Source organism: Chiloscyllium plagiosum, unplaced genomic scaffold (assembly GCF_037043375.1).
Source record: "Chiloscyllium plagiosum isolate Xiang-an unplaced genomic scaffold, Cpla_swu_hap1 HiC_scaffold_19, whole genome shotgun sequence".
Lineage (NCBI taxonomy): Eukaryota > Metazoa > Chordata > Chondrichthyes > Orectolobiformes > Hemiscylliidae > Chiloscyllium > Chiloscyllium plagiosum.
Window position 1 is genome coordinate 67574013 of NW_028270157.1, and position 21320 is coordinate 67595332.

The 21320-nt window shown below is 48.3% G+C and overlaps 1 protein-coding gene across 5 annotated transcripts in view; it reads right to left on the bottom strand.

Annotated features, from left to right (window-relative positions):
• Nucleotides 1-3651: 3651 nt before the first annotated feature.
• LOC122559472 (xylosyl- and glucuronyltransferase LARGE1) overlaps nt 3652-21320 on the bottom strand; it is a 513835-nt gene continuing 496166 nt past the window's right edge. For all 5 annotated transcript variants that reach the window (XM_087997513.1, XM_087997515.1, XM_087997511.1 and 2 more), the window contains 4 exons: nt 20378-20656; nt 16640-16786; nt 9987-10182; nt 3652-7706 (listed from right to left, as the gene is read on the bottom strand). In XM_087997513.1, coding sequence (XP_087853639.1) covers nt 7509-7706; nt 9987-10182; nt 16640-16786; nt 20378-20656 — 820 coding nt within the window. In that variant the 3' untranslated portion in view covers nt 3652-7508. The remainder of the gene's footprint in view (nt 7707-9986; nt 10183-16639; nt 16787-20377; nt 20657-21320) is intronic.

The following is a 21320-nucleotide window of genomic DNA, read 5'->3' on the forward strand; positions in this document are numbered from 1 at the left end:
CTATTGGCCTTGCTTTAATGATGCAGGGAAATTCTATGACTGAGACTGTACAGAGGGTTTTATATTATGTATGGGGAGTGGTTCAATTGAAGGGGAGATTTAGAAGGGGTTAATGAGAAATAAGAAACTAATAGTGTAGGGTAGTAATACCGGGAATGACAGTCAGAGTAAGACAGCAAGAGTCATAGGTGAATGCACTCGCAAATCGTAGGGAAAAGACAAAATTAAAGTTTTTTAAAAGAATGCATGCAGCATTCATAAAGACGATGAATGAATTGATATCACAAATGAAACTAACTCTGTAGGACACGATAGCCATGGCTACAAGGTGACGAAGGCTGGAAGCTGACATTTTGTAATTTAGGAAAGGTGGAATGGCTCTCAGTAACAAGTGAGATCAGTGCTGTGTGGGAATCTATTTTAAAATTAAAGTGTAGTTGTTGAGGCAGACCTTAACTAAGACAGACCAAACTGAAAAGAGGAAGAGAAAAGGTGAACATCGTAAGGAAACTGGCCCTTCCAGTCAATAAACTAACTGAGGTTGGGAAAACAACCTTCTGCGAAACTGATCCTGCTTAAAAGATATATAAAGGCACAATCAAGCTAAGCTGAACGACATCAGTTAATGAATCCATTGGTGCTCTACAAGCAAGGTGAAGAAGACTGAAGAAGTCAAAATCCAGATCAAGAAGCTGTAGCTGTTCGTTACTGGAATATTGCTGGATCTATCCCGTTCCAGACAGAGATAAACAGGGTCAGCAGGTATTTGCTAGTTGTGGTGAAGATAATGCCTGTGGAACTCAGCTTGGTTATGATCTAACGATGGCTGTCATAAAACTAACTCCGAGAAGGATAGGAACTGAAATTCTTTATGAGGAAGACAGAATTTGAAGGACTTTGCGTGATCACCAAAATTTGACTGGGTAGCACGGTGGTTAGTGCTGCTGTCTCACAGCAGCAGGGACCTGGATTCAATTCCAGCCTCGGGCACCTGTCTGTGTGGAGTTTGCACATTCTCCTCGTGTCTGCGTGGGTTTCCTCTGGGTGCTCCGGTTTCCTCCCACAGTCCAAAGATGTGCAGGTTGGGTGAATTGGCCATGGGAAGTGCAGGGTTACAGAGGGATGGTAGAAGGGTGAGTCTGGGTGGGATGTTCTCAAAAAAGGTTGATAAATTCTTAATTGTAATCTTGCAAGGAATTAAGGGATATGGGGAGAGTGTGGGTAAGTGGCATTGAAATGCCCATCAGCTATGATTGAATGGTGGAGTGGACTCGATGGGCCTTACTTCCACTCCTATGTCTTATGGTCTCTTCAGAGATTCAGTGTGAACTTGTTGGGCAGAATGGCCTGTTCCCACACTGCAGGGATTCTATGAGCCAATCTCTGTGTAGAAAAAAAAAGCCCCTCATATCTTTTTAAAATCTTTCTCATCTCATCTTAAAAATACACCACTTAGTCATGAAATCCCCAACCGTAGGGAAAAGACACCAGTCATTTATCTTATCTATTCCTTTCATTACTTTATAAACATCTATGAGGTCACCTCTTAACCTTCTATACTCCAGCCTATCCTTGTAATTCAAGCCCTCCATTCCCAGAAACATCCTGGTAATTCTCTCCTGAACCCTCTACAGCTTGATAATATCCTTCCCATAACTGGGTGACCAGAACTGGAGGCAATATTTCAGAAGAGGCCTCTCCAATGTCCTGTAAAACCTCAACATAACGTCCCAACTCCTATACACAAAGGTCTGAGCAATGATGGTAAGCATACTAAATGCCTTCTTAATCCCTCCTATCCATATGTGATGCAAACTTCAAAGGATTATGTACCTGAATCCCCAGGCCTCTCTATTCTGTAACATTACCCAAGGCCCTAATGTTTAATTGTGAAAATCTTGCCTTTGTTTGTTTTACTAAAATGCAATATTTCACATTTATCCAAATTAAACTCCATCTGCCACTCTTCAGCCCATTGACACAACTGATTAAGATCTCTTTGTAGTCTTAGGTAACCTTCTTCACTGTCCACCAAACCTGTATTGATATTTCTAGAGGAATTAGATGTGATCATATTCTGAGGAGGCTGGAAAGGGTACATTCGGAGAGAATGGTCCCCTCATTCGGGGAAGTTTAGAACTAGAGGGCACAGTTTCAAAGTAAGGGGTCTGCCATTGAAGATGGAGATTCAGGGAAATTTCTTTCCTCAAAGATGTCGTTACCTTAGTAACCAGTGAAGGCTGGGTCGTTATATTCGAGGCTGGGTCAGACTGATTTTGAATCGACAAGTGAGTCTGACATTGTGAGTTGTTGTTTTGAATGCAGTCTTGTTTGATCCTAAAATAAAACTCAGCTCTGTTGGTTTATTTGCTGAGATCATTTGATAAAGTCCCACATAAGTTTGCAGATGACATGTAAATTGGTGAAGCTGCTGATAGTGCTGACGATTGTGAAAGGATACAACAGGATATAGATAGATTGGCAACAGAAATGGCAGATGGCGGTTGGCATGGTGGCCGAGTGGTTAGCACTGCAGCCTCACAGCTCCAGGGACCTGGGTTTGATTCCAGCCTCAGGCAACTATGTGTGTGGAGTTTGTACGTTCTCTCTGTGCCTGGGGTGAGTTTCCTCTGGGTGCTCAATCCAAAGATGTGTGGGTCAGGTGAATTGGCCATGCTAAATTGCCCATAGTGTTAGGTGCATTAGTCAGAGCGAAATGGGTCTGGGTGGGTTACTCTTCGGAGGGTCAGTGTGGACTTGTTGGGCCGAAGGGCCTGTTTCTACACGGTAGGAAATCTAATTCAGACAAATGAGAGGTGATGCATTTGTCAAATGTAGCTGTGAACTATACTGTAAATGTCAGAACCCTTAGGAACGTTAACACATAGACGGATTTGGGCGTGCTCTCAAAGTGGTAACATAGGAGTCCAAGGTGATTAAGGCAGGTGGCATGCTTGCCTTTCATCGACTGGGGTATGGAGTACAAGAGTTGGCAAACCATGCTGCAGCTATATAAAACTCTTGTTAGACTGCATTTGGAGTACTGTGCGCAGGTTTGGTCATCACATTCCCAGAATGACGCGGAGGGAGTGCAGAGAAGGTTCATCAGGATGGTGCCTGGTCTCAAAGGCCATTGGCTGAGGAAAGGTCAAAAAGACTAGGATTGTTTTCACTGGACAAGATGGCGGCTGAGAGGAGACCTGACAGAGGTCTACAAAACTATGAGAGGCATAGATAGGGTGGATAGTCAGAGACTTTTTCCCAGGGTGGACGTTTCAATTAGGTTTAAGGTTCCAGGTGAGGGGGATAGGGGGGGGAGTTTAGGGAAGATGTGCGGGGGAAGATTTTCACGCAGAAAGTGGTAGGAGCCTGAAATGCATTGCCAGAAGAGGTGGTGGAAGCAGGCATATTGGTGACATTTAAGAGACATCTGGATGGATAAGGAGGGAATAGAGGGATACGGACTGAATAAGGGTAGAAGGTTTGTTTTGTAGTTTAGTTAGGGCATGATGATTGGCACAGGCTTGGAGGGCCGAAGGGCATGTTCCTGTGCTGCATTTCTCTTTAGTTCGTTGTATACAGTTATTGAAAATGTGTATTATTGAAAGAAAATCCTTACTTAAAAAGTAAGATGAACAGTTACAAGTTCCATGGATTTTTAAAAATATTTTTTATTTATTATTCTGTCACTTGCACAATGCCAAAGTCAGAAGACAGTTCTGCCTTGTGCTGATTGACCATTTTTCTCAACAGTCATCCTGCCCATTGTGGTGAAGAGTGAAATTTGTTGTACAATGATTAGAAACAGCTCACCAATCCTGCAGGCCTTTGGCTGTCCTCCAATGGTGCTCCTAGCTGTCCAACCGTCCTCTAATGGGGCACTGTGCTGTCTGACTGTCCTCCAATGGTGCTCCTAGCTGTCCAACCGTCCTCTAATGGGGCACTGTGCTGTCTGACTGTCCTCCAATGGTGCTCCTAGCTGTCCAACCGTCCTCTAATGGGGCACTGTGCTGTCTGACTGTCCTCCAATGGTGCTCCTAGCTGTCCAACCGTCCTCTAATGGGGCACTGTGCTGACTGACTGTCCTCCAATGGTGCTCCTAGCTGTCTGGTCCTCCTCTAATGGTACTCCTCATTGTCTGAGCTTCTCCAATGGAGCAAGGCCTTCTCTGATTATCCTCCAAAGTAATATCAGCTGCTTGGCCCCCAGTGGGGTACTAAGCTGTCTGACTGTCCTCCAATGGGACACCTTGCTGTCCGACTATCAACCAATGGGGCACCTTGCTGTCCCACTATCCCTCAATGAGGCATTGTGCTGTCTGATCCCCCTCCAGTGGTGTTCCAGCTGTTCCGTTGTTCTTCAAATAAAAACTAAAACAACTGCAGATGCTGGAAATCAGAAACAGAAACTGAAATTGAAGGAAAAGCTCTGCAGGTCAGAGTTAATGTTTCGGGACCAGTGACCCTTTCTCAGAATGCCCTGCTTCTGTTCAATTTCTGTTTTTGCTTCACTGGTGCTTCTCGCTGGCTGACCCTCCTCCAATGGTGCGAGGCCTTCCCAGACTATCCTTCAGAGTAATATTAGCTGACTATCTTCCAATGGGGCACGTAGTTGTCTGACCGTCCATCAATGGAGCATAGTGCTGTCTGACCCTCTTCCAATGGTGCTCCTCATTGCCTTTGACTATTCTCCAATGGCACTGCCTGCTGGCTAACTCTCCTCCAATATTTATTATTTGCAACACCATCCTCCAATTGTTTTCCAAAGGTGTCAGTTTTCTTGTCATACTCTGAGCTGTTCAAAACCCCCCAGTTCAACTCCAATAGCTCAATGAACAGCCCAGCGGCATTCCAAATGCTCCAATAGGTCCAGCACTCTTACTGCTCCACATAATTTCCAGGTTTACAGTTCAATAGCTCTGTGATGAAAACTATTGTCCAAATCCCAACGATGACAGTCACACTCCGAGTAATTGAAGATGACCAACAGCGTATTAACCAGGCCAAAGAATCCTCTTCCTAAATAAACCTGCAGTCAGCTCATGGGATTTCAGAGTCCGACAGTACCACTAAGGGGTTGAGTAACATTAACAATCTGAATCATTTGAACAGTACATCATACCCTCCAATTAGATTCTCAAGGGTTCAAGGATCCTTCACCATGTCCGATTGGGTTCCAGTGTTTATTTCTCAAGCTCCAGTGGTACTCTAAATAGTCCTCAGTCCTGTGATTGTCCAGTCTATTACAATACTGTGCTCTGCTCAAAGCAACCTGAGGCTTATATTCCCTAACAATTAGACTACAGTTCTTCCATCATACTCTCCCTGAGGACAAAATAAATGTACAGAAGGGTGCAATTACTTTTTCTACTTGAAAAAGAGTCACATTACTTTGAGAGACACCAAAAAAGGATTGATTTCTCTTTTTGTCAGCCATCACACTGGTCGTCTTCAAGAATATTTATCCATTGTTGGACAGGGGCAAGGACCTCATGACAAACTCCACATCATCTGACGTGCCTCAGCAGTTTCCAAAGTATGACAAGGTTTCAAATAAGAGCACACGGAAACTAAGATTTTGACCATCTTTTTTAAACAGGATGGCTTCAACAGAAATGTATTATGATGCAAGTGTCAGTTGCCGAGGGGGAAAGGTCACATTGAAAACTGCGCAGAGAGTCACTGGCACGTGGGACTGAGAATTGGCCTGGTAGGTTATTGAATTAATTCTTTCCTCAAAACAGCATACGCAGTTTACATTATTATAAAATTCTCTGTCAGTTAGAGTGGAGTTCTTGCAGCGAGTCACGAGATAGGTTTGGACGAAGGTGGTGGTTCAACCTTATTCCCTTGAATATCGATCTTACCATCTTTACTTAGCTACATCCCATGGGCTGCTTCCATTATCGTAATGTTCCAAATCAATCACCCCTACTACTAGCAACCCTTCCCACTGGTTGATCTCGATCCACCTCCAGAGATCCAGTCCTAATTATGGCCTGGTCTCAATGAAATGGTCCCGGCCTGCCAATGGAAGAGATGGTGGAAAGTTCATACTCTGGGGAGAATTCACGGAATTTGTCATTTTTTTTAAAAATCCAAAACATTGTGCAGCTCTTCACTTTTCCAATCGTCGGCTCAGCCTTGACTCGGAAGTCAAGCAGAGCTCTGCATCTTCCACGGTTCCGGTTTGACAGCTGCTGAAGAACTACCCCACCCTGACCATGTCCCAGCAAATGGAGAAATATTTTGGCTTTAACCTCACAAAAAAAGCCCGCCAATTTATTTGATTCCAGTTGACCCCTAGCGAACTCAACAATGTCTCTCACCCCCCCCCAGTGACTCTGATACAAGGGCAACCCTTTCTTCGGATGAGATTTTCGATTTAGGTGTTATTCCCAGGGAGGATCTGCTTTGTTTCCTTTCACAGAAGTCAACACACACTTCATGGCTGTGTTAAGTTTATGCTTGAATTCTCAAAACCAACTCTGGTTATTGGAATCAGCTCAAACTCTCATCGCAACCCAAGCGACTCCGGCCGCTTCCTTGAGTTATTCAAACTCCAATGACCAAGTGTCTGACCTTTGTAGTATGGCTTCCTCTCACTATTGGACATAGCCACCATGATGTACCCCACCCTCCACAACATAATCCTCCCCTGGGGACCTCACTCTGAAAGGTTTAACTCTACTTCTTCCTCCCCAGATACCACCAGCCCAACATTTTTCAGCCTTTTCTGTTTGCACCTCAGAGCTCCAGTATTTCGCTAATCTCGGGACCACCTTAACGGATGCACGGACATTTTGGACAGAGCAAGATTTAGACTGCTCACTGCCTTGGGAGAGGGGTTGACCTTTCTTTTAGGAGCAGGGAAGCCTGGGCTCGACCCGTGAATTTGCCGCGGGCAGCTGGGGCGTCGTGGAATAGTGGCGGAGTGCCCTAACCATGACAAAAGACCGTCATGGGAAACCAACATGGAGTAGCCTGGCGAAGCTGGTTGCTAAGTTACACCAACGCAGGAAAGGCACTGCTGTTCCCAGGGATCTCTGCTGTGTCCCCTCCTCTTCTTGTTAATTTTCCTGTTCACAAGTGACAGTGTTGACCTCTTGAAGGCTTGCACTCAAAAGGATGGAGACCCTCTGAATAATCAGGGCGCAACGTTGTGGGGCACCGAACAATCCTGCCCTTCCATCTGGAAAAGGCTCGATGGCCAGTAGGGACCTCCCTCAAGGGCAAGACAATAAGGTTGGGGAGGGGGGGGGGGGCGGACCAGCATGGAGGCCTTTAAATAGCAAATGACAGGGATAACAGCGCCTAGGAGGACCCAAAGTAAGCTCTTGTAAGCACGACTCTTCCACCCAAATCCTGACAGACCGTTGGCGGGTACGCACGTGAATTTTGGTTTCGGTTTTTGCACGACACGCTGTACACAGCACCCCCACCCCATTTCACTCCTCACGGCGGTGGCTGAGTGTTCACGTGGAGTCGGCTGAGGACAGCCTGAGGGTCTCAGCTGTTGTTTTCAGCAGTCAGGTATTTGAGAGCTGCAAACCCGTAGCGGCGAGACATGTCCTGCTGAAACTCCTCCTTCAGGGTCTTCAGGCAGATCCGGTATTGCTTGTTGGAGCGGAATTTGGTGATGTCAAAGCTGGGGGCGTGAGGCATGTGGATCATGTAGGCGTTGGGGAGGACGATAAACTCATATTCCTGAAACACAGAGAGTTGGGGGGAAGAGGTGGAAAACACTTGATTAAACGGGTCTGTGCCATTAAAGGAGACTTTAACAATGGCTTTTTAAGCTTGATTGTGAAACCGCGAGATGGAAGTTAAAGCATAGAAAGGAGGAGTCAGACATGGTTCTTAGGACAAAAGGGATTGAAGAGCTTGGGGAGAAAACATAAATAGGGCACTTAGTTGGATGATCAGCCATGCCGATATTGGGTGGCACGGTGGCTCAGTGGTTAACACTGCTGTCTCAGAGCATCAGGGGCCCGGGTTCAATCCCAGCCTCGGGTAACTATCCAGGTGGAGTTTGCACATTGTCTGCATGAGTTTACACTCACAGTCCAAATATGTGCTGGTTGGGTGGATTGGCCACAGTAATTGCAGGGCTATGGTGATAGTGTATGGGCTGGGTGGGATGCTATTCACAGGGCTGGTATTGGGCTGAATGGCCTCTTGCTGCACTGTAGAAATTCTATGAATGGTGCAGCAATCTCGAAGGGCTGAATAGCCTACTTCTGTTCTTTTTTTCTAAGGCCTGAACCCTGCTCAGAATAGTCTGGCGAGGGGAGGCTGCAACTGGGTCTGCAGATACCAGCTCATATCCCTTTCGTAGCTGGATGATTAGCACTTCAAACACTGTGATGGTGCCCAGCTCAGAGGGATATGTCTGGTGAGTACAGGGAACCCCTTCTTTCACTCCCCCCAACGCAGTCCTCAAACTGCAGGAGGCTGCACAAAGATTAAAAGCAGTGACAAAGGTAACAGAAAAATATGTCTTATTGTGAAAGAGCCCCACTCGAGAGGGGAGTCAGGTCTTAAAAGCTTGCTTCGTGCTGAGTACTGCCAACAGTCCAGCAGCTGCCCAAAGTTCAGGAATCTGCTCCCCTTCTTTTATTCACCTCCTCTCCTGCCAAATGCTGAGGTAGACTTCCTCAACAACACAGCCCAGTCCTCATGAATGACACATTACAGTGCTGCCAGGATTGTGGGTTAGAGATAATTCACATCCTAGCTTGCCTGACACTCCCTGGGAAGGGTCCAGCACTCAAAACCCTGTGTGCTTTATCTTCTTTGGTCCAGGGCAAGTGAGGAGTATTCCAACACACACCTCCTATAATAGTATCGCACTCCAAAAAAATGAACTTAACCGACTGTGAAGCACTTTGGGATTTCCTAAGATGGTGAAAGATGCCAAGAACAACCAACTCCCTCTTTGACATTCACCATGCACTGTCAGAGCAGTCGCCTTTGGTCAGAAAGTTGAACTGGGCTCTCGAGTGTGGTAGGGTAGGCATAGAAGGAATATGGTACTATGGGGGTGGCACAGTGGCTCCGTGGTTATCTCTGCAGCCTCTCAGTGCCAGAGACCTAGGTTCAATTCCAGTCTCGGGTGACTGTCTGTGTGGAGTTTGCACATTCTCCCCGTGTCTGTGTGGATTTCCTTTGGATGCTCCGGTTTCCTCCCACAGTCCAAAGATGTGCAGGTTAGGTGAATTGGCCATGCTAAATTGCCCGTGGTGTTCAGGGATGTGTAGGCTATGTGCATTAGTCAGGGGTAAATATAGAGTAATAGGGTAGGGGAATGGGTCTGGGTGGGTTACTTTTCAGAGGGTCGGTGTGGACTTGTTGGGCTAAAGGGCCTGTTTCCAGGGATTCTATGATTCTATTTTGAAGAAGTGCAGGGAATATCTCCTGGTGTTCTGATGCAGCTTTATCTATTGGTCAACCCACAACAGTCAATCAGATTATCCAGTAACTATCCCATTATTCCCACTTGTATATACGTTGGCTGTCATGTTTCCTTTAGCAGTCACCGTACACTCCGAGAGCATTTCTTTGGCTGGACAGCCCTTCACGGCATACTGGGACAGTGCCAGGTGCTATAGGAATGTAGGTCTTTCATTTGTCCAGCTCACTTTGGACTGTTTCCAAAGGAGAAACACAAATCAGACAATGAAGACTCCATTAACAGAATTCCAGAACTCTCCTGCTCCAATTGGGAGGGGAAGGCTCTCAACTGCATCATCTTGACAGAGACAAACCTCAAAGCTATTGAGGAATGGGGTTTTAAGGTGAAATCTCAGGCTGGAAGCAGTGGGTGACGCTGAAGCAGCAGCTTGAGGTGGTGGATCAATCTAGCGACACTGGAAGCGTGCCGCACCTATGAGCTAAAGAGTGACTTCCTCCAGTCTAAATAAGCATTTCATGCAATGAACAGGATGGCCCAGTATACCTAAAGGATGCTGGGATGGAATACCATACCTGTGCGTCCAGCTCCATGACGTGTGCTACTTTATTCCAGCCAAACCCGACAAATCTCCTGTCGTACTCCGGGCAGTCGCGCCTTACTACAACATAAGGCTCAAAGTCCACCTCCCAATTGACGTGATAGGGGGTGGTGGCCGTCCGCCATTTGGCAAAGTTCGTCGGAGCGTGACCCTTGGTCCAAACATGATACCTACAGAGCAGAAGGTGGCAGTGAGTTGCGGACATTCTCTGTGCAAATTCCAGTTCCACCGGGCGCCTTCAGCTGAATGGGATCTTCCTGCAATGGTCCAATTGTCATATGGTAGCACACAAGGATACTCCCTTCACCTTGTATTTCCCACTTTCACTTGAATTTTAATTTACACTGTACAACAATCACACCATTTAGATGGGTTTGGATTGGTTTAACATGAGAGGAGACAGATGAGGGGCAAATCTTTTGGGGGTGGTTCACGTGTGGAATGGACTTTCTGAGGAAGTGGTGGATGTGGGTACAATTGCAACATTTAAAAGACACTAGATAAGTACATGAATAGGAATGGTGTGGAGGGATTTAGGCCAGAAGCAGGCGGGTGGGACTAGTTTGACTGAAGGGTCTGTTTCCATGCTATATGACTTTATGACTTCAAGTGCACATCAACTAGATACAATTTACCTATCGCCTCTTCTCACGTTCACTGAACCTTAATGAAGTATGAATGAGAGACAATGCACAGCCATCTCATCTCAAAATATATGTGAATGCACATGGTTCAGGCTTTATGGCTGAGATTAAGGAATGGGTCATTTCAATTATGGAAGCACCATAAGAAATTATATCAACAATCAACCAACAAATTCAGTGGCCATCATAAGAACAAGAAAAGGGTTTATTTTGGATGTTATTTGAGCCAAATTAGACACCATTTGTGATTGGCTCCAGCAGGGTATCTGCGCTCGATAATTATGTCACCTCCTGCAAATTAAGAAGCTAAATCTAGATAATAAGGTACTGAAGAATCTAACAGAATGTTTGTTCCACTGCCCTATTATAGACAAACTTTAGACTTCAGCTTTCAACACCAATCACAGAAAAATCATCTCCTACGATTAACCAGAAGGAAAGAGTGAGGCGTTTCTCCTCCATCCACAGGCTACACCCTCTCTCACACTTGTTACTGATAGGCTGACTAAGATTTAATAAACCTCCTGGCTGTGGTTATTCTTCACTCCTGGGATTCAGTCGTGGCCCATCGCAATCCGGGACCGAAGGAGGGGCATGCACTGTATCCAGCCACTACGTCAGCGGTCAGTGACAGGACATCTTCTCTCCCACCAAACTCAGGAACACTCAAAGGTCAGGAACACAGTCTTATTTGCATATTCCCTCCTGCAGAATCAGTTCTCAGGAGGCATCTTTGTGCCAAGGCAGCCATATGTCTGCCTGGTCCAGAGGGATTGGGGAGAGACAGGAAGGCTGTAAGGAGAGTGGAGAGAGACAGGGAGGGTGTATGGAGAGTGGGGAGAGACAGGAAGGATGTATGGAGACTGGGGAGAGACACGGAGGCTGTAGGAGAGTGGAGAGAGACAGGGAGAGTGTAGGGAGACTGGGGAGAGACAGGGAGGGTGTAGGGAGACGGGGGAGAAACAGGGAGGGTGTAGGAGAGTGGAGAGAGACAGGGAGAGTGTAGGGAGACTGGGGAGAGTCGGGAAGGGTGCAAAAGAGTGGGAAGAGACAGGGAGAGTGTAGGAGAGTGGGGAGAGACAGGGAGCGTGTAGGAGACTGGGGAGAGACAGGGAGCGTGTAGGAGACTGGGGAGAGACAGGGAGGGTATAAGGAGAGTGGGGAGAGACACGCAGGGTGTAGGGAGACTGGGGAGAAACAGGGAGGGTGTCGGGAGACGGTGGAGAAACAGGGAGGGTGTAGTAGAGTGGGGAGAGACAGGGAGAGTGTAGGGAGACTGGGGAGAGACAGGGAGGGTGTAGGGAGACGGGGGAGAAACAGGGTGTAGGAGAGTGGGGAGAGACAGGGAGAGTGTAGGAGAGTGGGGAGAGACAGGGAGGGTATAGGGAGACTGGGGAGAGACAGGGAGGGTGTAGGAGAGTGGGGAGAGACAGGGAGAGTGTAGGAGAGTGGGGAGAGACAGGGAGGGTATAGGGAGACTGGGGAGAGACAGGGAGGGTGTAGAAGAGTGGGGAGAGACAGGGAGGGTGTAGGAGAGTGGGGAGAGACAGGGAGGATGTAAGGAGAGTGGGGAGAGACAGGGAGCGTGTAGAAGACTGGGGAGAGACAGGGAGGGTGTAAGGAGAGTGGGGAGAGACAGGGAGGGTGTAGGGAGACTAGGGAGAGACAGGGAGGGTGTAGGGAGACTGGGGAGAGACAGGGAGGGTGTAGGGAGACGGGGGAGAAACAGGGAGGGTGTAGGAGAGTGGGGAGAGACAGGGAGAGTGTAGGAGAGTGGGGAGAGACAGGGAGGGTGTAGGAGAGTGGGGAGAGACAGGGAGGATGTAAGGAGAGTGGGGAGAGACAGGGAGCGTGTAGAAGACTGTGGAGAGACAGGGAGGGTGTAAGGAGAGTGGGGAGAGACAGGGAGGGTGTAGGGAGACTAGGGAGAGACAGGGAGGGTGTAGGGAGACTGGGGAGAGACAGGGAGGGTGTAGGGAGACGGGGGAGAAACAGGGAGGGTGTAGGAGAGTGGGGAGAGACAGGGAGGGTGTAGGGAGACTGGGGAGAGACAGGGAGGGTGTAGGGAGACTGGGGAGAGACAGGGAGGGTGCAGAAGAGTGGGAAGAGACAGGGAGAGTGTAGGAGAGTGGGGAGAGACAGGGAGGGTGTAGGAGAGTGGGGAGAGACAGGGAGCGTGTAGAAGACTGGGGAGAGACAGGGAGGGTGTAAGGAGAGTGGGGAGAGACAGGGAGGGTGTAGGGAGACTAGGGAGAGACAGGGAGGGTGTAGGAGAGTGGGGAGAGACAGGGAGGGTGTAGGGAGACTAGGGAGAGACAGGGAGGGTGTACGGAGATGGGGGAGAAACAGGGAGGGTGTAGGAGAGTGGGGAGAGACATAGAACATAGAAGAATACAGCGCAGTACAGACCCTTTGGCCCTCGATGTTGCGCCGATCCAAGCCCACCGAACCTACACTAGCCCACTATCCTCCATATGCCTATCCAATGCCCGTTTAAATGCCCATAAAGAGGGAGAGTCCACCACTGCTACTGGCAGGGCATTCCATGAACTCACGATTCGCTGAGTCAAGAATCTACCCCTAACATCTGTCCTATACCTACCACCCCTTAATTTAAAGCTATGCCCCCTTGTAATAGCTGACTCCATACGTGGAAAAAGGTTCTCATGGTCAACCCTATCTAAACCCCTAATCATCTTGTACACCTCTATCAAGTCACCCCTAAACCTTCTTTTCTCCAATGAAAACAACCCCAAGTGCCTCAGCCTTTCCTCGTACGATCTTCCTACCATACCAGGCAACATCCTGGTAAACCTCCTCTGCACCCGTTCCACTGCCTCCACATCCTTCCTATAGTATGGCGACCAAAACTGCACACAATACTCCAGATGTGGCCGCACCAGAGTCTTATACAACTGCAACATGACCTCAGGACTCCGGAACTCAATTCCTCTACCAATAAAAGCCAGTACGCCATAAGCCTTCATTACCGCACTATTTACCTGGGTGGCAACTTTCAGAGATCTGTGTACATGGACACCAAGATCCCTCTGCTCATCCACACTACCAAGTATCTGACCATTAGCCCAGTACCCTTTCTTTTTGTTACTCTTACCAAAGTGAATCACCTCACACTTACCTATATTGAACTCCATTTGCCACCTTTCAGCCCAGATCTGCAGCTTATCTATATCCCGCTGTAACCTGACACATCCTTCCTCACTGTCAACAACTCCACCGACTTTCGTATCATCCACAAACTTGCTCACCCAACCTTCTAGCCCCTCCTCCAGGTCATTTATAAAAATGACAAACAGCAATGGTCCCAAAACAGATCCTTGTGGAACACCGCTAGTAACTGCACTCCAAGATGAACCTTTACCATCAACTACTACCCTCTGTCTTCTTCCAGCCAGCCAATTCCTAATCCAAACCTCCAACTCACCCTGGAAAAGCGCAGCAGGTCAGGCAGTATCCAAGGAACGTCGATTCTCCTGTTCCTTGGATGCTGCCTGACCTGCTGCGCTTTTCCAGCAACACATTTTCAGCTCTGATCTCCAGCATCTGCAGCCCTCACTTTCTCCTCCAACTCACCCTCAATGCCATACCTCCGTATTTTTTGCAGTAGCCTACCATGGGGAACCTTATCAAACGCCTTACTAAAATCCATATACACCACATCTACTGCTTTACCCTCGTCTACCTCCTTAGTCACCTTCTCAAAGAATTCAATAAGGTTTGTGAGGCACGACCTGCCCTTCACAAAACCATGCTGACTATCCTTGATCACATTATTCCTATCCAGATGTTCATAAATCCTATCCCTTACAATTCTCTCTAAGACTTTGCCCACAACAGAAGTGAGACTCACCGGCCTATAGTTACTAGGGTTATCCCTACTCCCCTTCTTGAACAAGGGAACCACATTTGCTATTCTCCAGTCTACTGGCACTATTCCTGTAGACAACGAGGACATAAAAATCAAGGCAAATGGCTCTACAATCTCCTCCCTTGCTTCCCAGAGAATCCTAGGATAAATGCCAACAGGCCCGGGGGACTTATCTCTTTTCACCCTTTCCAGAATTTCCAATACCTCTTCCCTACGTACCTCAAAGCCGTCCATTCTAATTAATTGTGACTCAATATTCACATCGGCAACAATGTCCTGTTCCTGAATGAATACTGACGAAAAGTATTCATTCAGTGTCTCCCCAATCTCTTCAGCCTCCACACGCAACTTCCCACCACTATCCTTGACTGGACCTATTCCTACCCTAGTCATTCTTTTATTCCTGACATACCTATAGAAAGCCTTAGGGTTTTCCCTAATCCTACTAAGGACTTTTCATTTCCCCTAATTGCTGCTCTTAGCTCTCTCTTCAGATCCTTCCTGGCTACCTTATAACTCTCAATCGCCCCAATTGAACCTTCACGCCTCATCTTTACATAGGCCGCCCTCTTCCATTTAACAAGGGATTCCAATTCCTTATTAAACCACGGCCCCCTCACACGACCCTTTCCTCCCTGCCTGGCAGGTACATACTTATCAAGAACACTCAATAGTTGCTCCTTGAACAAGCTCCACATATCAATTGTGCCCTTCTCTTGAAGCCTACAGGAAGGGTGGAGGAGAGTGGGGAGAGACAGGGAGGGTGTGGGAGAGCGGGGAGAGACAGGAAGGGTGTAGGAGAGTGGAGAGAGACAGGGAGAGTGTAGCAGAGTGGGGAGAGACAGGGAGGGTGTAGGAGAGTGGGGAGAGACAGGGAGGGTGTACGGAGACTGGGGAGAGACAGGGAGGGTGTAGGAGACTGGGGAGAGACAGGGAGGGTGTAAGGAGAATGGGGTGAGACAGGGAGGGTGCAGGAGAGTGGGGAGAGACATGGAGTGTGTAGGGAGACTGGGGAGAGACAGGGAGAGTGTAGGAGAGTGGGGAGAGACAGGGAGGGTGTAGGAGAGTGGGGAGAGACAGGGAAGGTGTAGGAGTGTGGGGAGAGACAGGGAAGGTGCAGGAGAGTGGGAAGAGACAGGGAGGGTGTAGGAGAGTGGGGAGAGACAGGGAAGGTGTAGGAGAGTGGGGAGAGACAGGGAGGGTGCAGGAGAGTGGGAAGAGACAGGGAGGGTGTAGGAGAGTGGGGAGAGACAGAGAGGGTGTAGGGAGACTGGGGAGAGACAGGGAGGTTGTAGGAAGTCTGGGGAGAGACAGGGAGGGTGTAGGGAGACTGGGGAGAGACAGGGAGGGTGTAGGAGAGTGGGGAGAGACAGGGAGGGAGTAGGGAGACTGGGGAGAGACAGGGAAGGTGTAGGGAGACTGGGGAGAGACAGGGAGGGTGTAGGAGAGTGGGGAGAGACAGGGAGGGTGTAGGGAGACTGGGGAGAGACTGGGAGAGTGTAGGAGTGTGGGGAGAGACAGGGAGGGTGCAGGAGAGTGGGAAGAGACAGGGAGGGTGTAGGAGAGTGGGGAGAGACAGGGAGGGTGTAGGAGAGTGGGGAGAGACAGGGAGGGTGTAGGAGAGTGGGGAGAGACAGGGAGGGTGTAGGAGAGTGGAGAGAGACAGGGAGGGTGCAGGAGAGTGGGGAGAGACAGGGAGGGTGTGGGAGAGTGGGGAGAGACAGGGAAGGGTGTAGGAGAATGGGGAGAGACAGGGAGGGTGTAGGGAGACTGGGGAGAGACAGGGAGGGTGTAGGGAGACTGGGGAGAGACAGGGAGGGTGTAGCAACTGGAGTTAGGCTATTTGACTGTTAAGGTGTTTGCAACCGGAACAGAACCATCATCACCTCAGGCTCATGGTCTGACTACTTTCCAACAGACATTTAGCACTGATCAGGGGCTGCCTATTCCAGTTGAGGTCCCTAGTCCAGTACTGAGGCCAGGGGCTGACAGCCATCTGAAATCAAGTGCAACAAAATTCATACAAAACACCTATGGACACAGTATATTGCAGGCATGAAGTTGGACATGTGTTACAGGAATGTCAGTCATTACCTAAAAGTGAAGAGTGTTCCCATGTCTAACATGGACAATAACTCCGCCTTAGATTTCGGGAAGGACAGACGATAGCGGAGAGTCTCAAATGCTGGCACTATCAGAGCCTTCTTTGTGTTGGCCATGTCCAGCTGCAGAACTGACTTTCTGCAAGAAAAGGTCACACACACACACAGAGTCATCAGAACCGCAAATAATTCCGAGGACACGATACTTACCAAGGCACCGCGTGAGAGACAAGTGAGAGGGGTCAGACAGAGGGGAAACGGTGAAGAGAGAAAGCATGGGGAGAGAGGTGCACTGAAGGGGTAAGAGAGAGAGAGGCAGAGGAGAGAGGGATAAATGCACACAAAAAGTAAGGGGAGATAAAGAGAGTGAGGGCTATGAGGCAGAGAGGGATTGTGTGGAAAAGGTGGAGACAGAGTGTGTGCAGGGGGAGAGAGAGAGAGAGAGAGAGAGAGAGAGACACTGCGGGAGTGTTGGGGAGAGAGGGAGACAGAGGGAGTGTCAGGGGAGAGAGGGAGACAGAGGGAGTGTCAGGGAGAGAGGGAGACAGAGGGAGTGTCAGGGGAGAGAGGGAGACAGAGGGAGTGTCAGGGAGAGAGGGAGACAGAGGGAGTGTCAGGGGAGAGAGGGAGACAGAGGGAGTGTCAGGGAGAGAGGGAGACAGAGGGAGTGTCAGGGGAGAGAGGGAGACAGAGGGAGTGTCAGGGGAGAGAGGGAGACAGAGGGAGTGTCAGGGAGAGATGGAGACAGAGGGAGTGTCAGGGCGAGAGGGAGACTGAGGGAGTGTTAAGGGAGAGAGGGAGACAGAGGGAGTGTCAAGGGGAGAGAGGGAGACAGAGGGAGTGTCAAGGAGAGAGATGGAGACAGAGGGAGTGTCAGGGAGAGAGGGAGACAGAGGGAGTGTCAGGGAGAGAGGGAGTGTCAGGGGAGAGATGGAGACAGAGGGAGTGTCAGGGGAGAGGGGGAGAGAGGGAGTGTCAGGGAGAGATGGAGACAGAGGGAGTGTCAGGGGAGAGAGGGAGACAGAGGGAGTGTCAAGGGGAGAGATGGAGACAGAGGGAGTGTCAGGGAGAGAGGGAGACAGAGGGAGTGTCAGGGGAGAGAGGGAGACAGAGGGAGCGTAGGGGAGAGAGAGAGACAGAGGGAGTGTCAGGGAGAGAGGGAGACAGAGGGAATGTCAGGGGAGAGAGGGAGACAGAGGGAGTGTCAGGGGAGAGAGGGAGACAGAGGGAGTGTCAGGAAGAGATGGAGACAGAGGGAGTGTCAGGGGAGAGAGGGAGACAGAGGGAGTGTCAGGAGAGAGAGGGAGACAGAGGGAGTGTCAAGGGAGAGAGGGAGACAGAGGGAGTGTCAGGGAGAGAGGGAGACAGAGGGAGTGTCGAGGGAGAGAGGGAGACAGAGGGAGTGTCAGGGAGAGAGGGAGACAGAAGGGAGTGTCAGGGGAGAGAGGGAGACAGAGGGAATGTCAGGGAGAGAGAGAGACAGAGGGAGTGTCAGGGAGAGATGGAGACAGAGGGAGTGTCAGGGGAGAGAGGGAGACTGAGGGAGTGTTGGGGAGAGAGGGAGACACGTGGATAATGGGAGAAATATAAGGGAGTGTGGGGGAGAGGGGAGATAGAGGGAGTGGGTGGCGAGATGAAGACTGAGGGAGGAGAGGGAGACTGGCGCCGAAAGGGAAGAGCGAGAGATAGAGTGGGTGTAGAGGAGAGAGGGAGACAGGGATGATGGAGTAGAGAGGAATAAAAGTGAGTGCAGACAGGAAGATGCAATAGTAGAGGAGAGAGGACAAAAGGTGAGAGAAATTACGATAAGTGTAAGTGAGGGCACAGGCAGCAAGGCAATGTTGAACAGTCTGAGAAGTCTTTAAAATTTCAGGGAGACTCAAAATTTATTTTGTAAGAATTGTTGACTAATTCAATACATCCTGTGACTAGTCTTCCATTCCCCACTTGGATAAAATATATCTGAAAAAGAGTGGAGAGGTGACAAAAAAAAGATTGACGATATATTATTGATGATTTTCCCAGCAGTTGCAGTACTGACATATTCCTGTAGGTGCTGCTGCTGGTCCATTGAACAGCACTGCGCCGAGGAGAATGTGTCCCCCTTGATCTGAGGTCTGAGCTTCATGGACAGAGTTCTTGTGGCACAGTGACAGCGATTCTACCTCTGAGCCTGGAGTCCCAGGTCCACGCCCCAACTTTATTGTGCACGTTGGTGAACAAGGATGGGGTTAAATTAAAACGCCACAGCTTTTTCAAAAGGCTTTCCGAGTTTACCTTTTGAGAAAGCAATGTTGGAACAGGAAAATCTGGAGGGTGTCACCAGGGTGTCTAAAATAGCCTGCGAGTTAGCAAGAAGTATGAATAGGTAAGGGAGACAAAATGGGTGACAACCACTAGTTGGCTGTTTAAATCCCTCTGTGACAGGGAAGAATTGGAAAATGGCAAACGTGTACGAGAAAGAACAAGTTGTAAGCTGGGTCAGAACGCAGGCAAGTGGGAGGTCAGACACAATAGTCAGCAGGCTGGTCTGATGCCAGACTGAAAGACCAGCAGTGGCTGCATCGCACCACCCTGCCGTTGTTTCTCTTATCAGTTACCCCTCAGATAAGCAAGGACTGAGCAATTCCCAAAAGACTCATCTCAGCTGAAGTCCACTACTGCGCCCAGCTCTGCTGTTCATCTTAGGAAAGATACACAGGCACTGCAGAAACACTGAGACAGAGCTGCAGGTCATTCTGCTATAACATGCTTTGTCAATGCAAATTCACTGTAACGACTGACGAATTGGGGATACTGTTTCTAAAGCGCAAACTCTTAAAATGTGTGTTGGCTGTCACGCGATTAGATCACCGACACTTTAAGCGCTATTTCTAAAGTGCGATTCTTCTACGATGCGGGCTTGCACAAGAACGCACCCATCACGTTATAGAAGAACTGACTGTACAAGAACACAGCGATTCTACAGATCAGAAGGGTCCAATCAGGTCATTGCTCATCTCTCTAGATTAAAGAGATGTGGCCCGATAAAGGTCTTTATAATAATCAACATGTTTGAAATGGAGAAACAATGTTTCCACTTGTAGGGAAAGACCAGAACTAACTTAGCAATTTTTGAGATTTGTAGCTCAGGTCGATGATATGGATGTAAGGTAGCTCACTGAGCTGGAAGGTTTGTTTTCAGATGTTTCGTCACCATGACTGGGTAACATCATCAATGAGAGTCTCCCGTGAAGCTGACGATGTTACCCAGTCATGGTGACAAAAAGTCTGAAAACAAACTTTCCAGCTCAGCAAGCTACCTTATTTCCCAGAACTAGGTGACAGAGAGATATGGCAGTCACTACTGCATGCAAAACAAAACTTTTTACTGTACTTAGGTAGATGTGACAATAAATCAAATTAAACTAATAATCCCAATTGGGAATTCAGGAGAGACCTCTTTAGCCAGGAAGTGACCAGAAGTTGAGATTTACCAACAAATTTTTGAGGTGACTGGCATTTAAGGAAAAGCTAGATAAACACAGTGGGGTGGGAGAAAGGAATAAGTTGATAGGATGGAGGCTTGTTTGCATCATGGACACTTGCATGAACCAGTTGGCTTCATTATATTGCTGCAAACTATCAATAGTTATAATTGTAAAGCCACATCATTCAGCCCATTCTTCAGGCAGTGTGGTGACAACTGTAGCCCCACCACGGACATAGACACGCGACTCCATCTCATTACCTCAGGTACTCATAGAGACCGTACATAGGGAGGAAGTCAATATCGGACAGGAACATGTAGGGTGTGTTAACGTGTTTCATGGCGATGTTCCGCAACAGGTTGACAGGATAGAATTGTCCTTCCTTGTAGACGATGTGGTACCCAACGTTGCTCCTGCTCATCAGGACCTCTGAACCTTGGGCGTAGCGGAGGAATTGTTGGGCCTCAGCATCGGACAGGTACAGCGCAAGACTAATAGGCCCCTCCCAGTGCTTGCAGATAGCCTCCAACATCTGCAGCCTGTGGGAAGAGCAACACTCATTAGTGGCAAGCAGTTGCAAGCTGGGAATACAATGAGAGATGTCAGGATTAATACAAGAAGTTGTACAATTGCATTGGGAGAGCCAAAGGTCCGTTAAAAACACATTTTTGCAATTTCATCTGTTGAACAATTATTAAATATCATTCTTCGCCACAGGGAAAGCGCATCATATTCCTGACATTCTTGCAAAACCAATAATGAAATTTCTAAAAATGGTGAATGCTGTATTAGACAAATCAGTGGGAAATTGTCCCAAGACCTGGTAGTTCCCACTCCAGGGTTTTTAATAAAAAGTGGGTGAAACATTTTCAGAACCTTTAGCAGTAATCATCCATTTCTCTCTCTCTTGATTGAGGGATTGTCTCTGCAAATTGGAAGATTGCAAACGTAATTCCATTACATTGAAGAACTGTGAGAGGGAGAAGCCAGGAAATTATAGACCTGTTAGTCTTGCATCTGTTACTGGAATCTATAAATAAAGACAGAGCGACTGAGCACTTAGAGACATTTGAGCTGATTAGAGAGATGGATTTGTAAAGGCTAAGTCATGGCCACTGAACCTAATTGAATTTTCTGAGGAAGCAACTGCAGCACGTGAAGTATTTTATAATACACTTCCAGAAGGCATTCAACAAGGTTCCA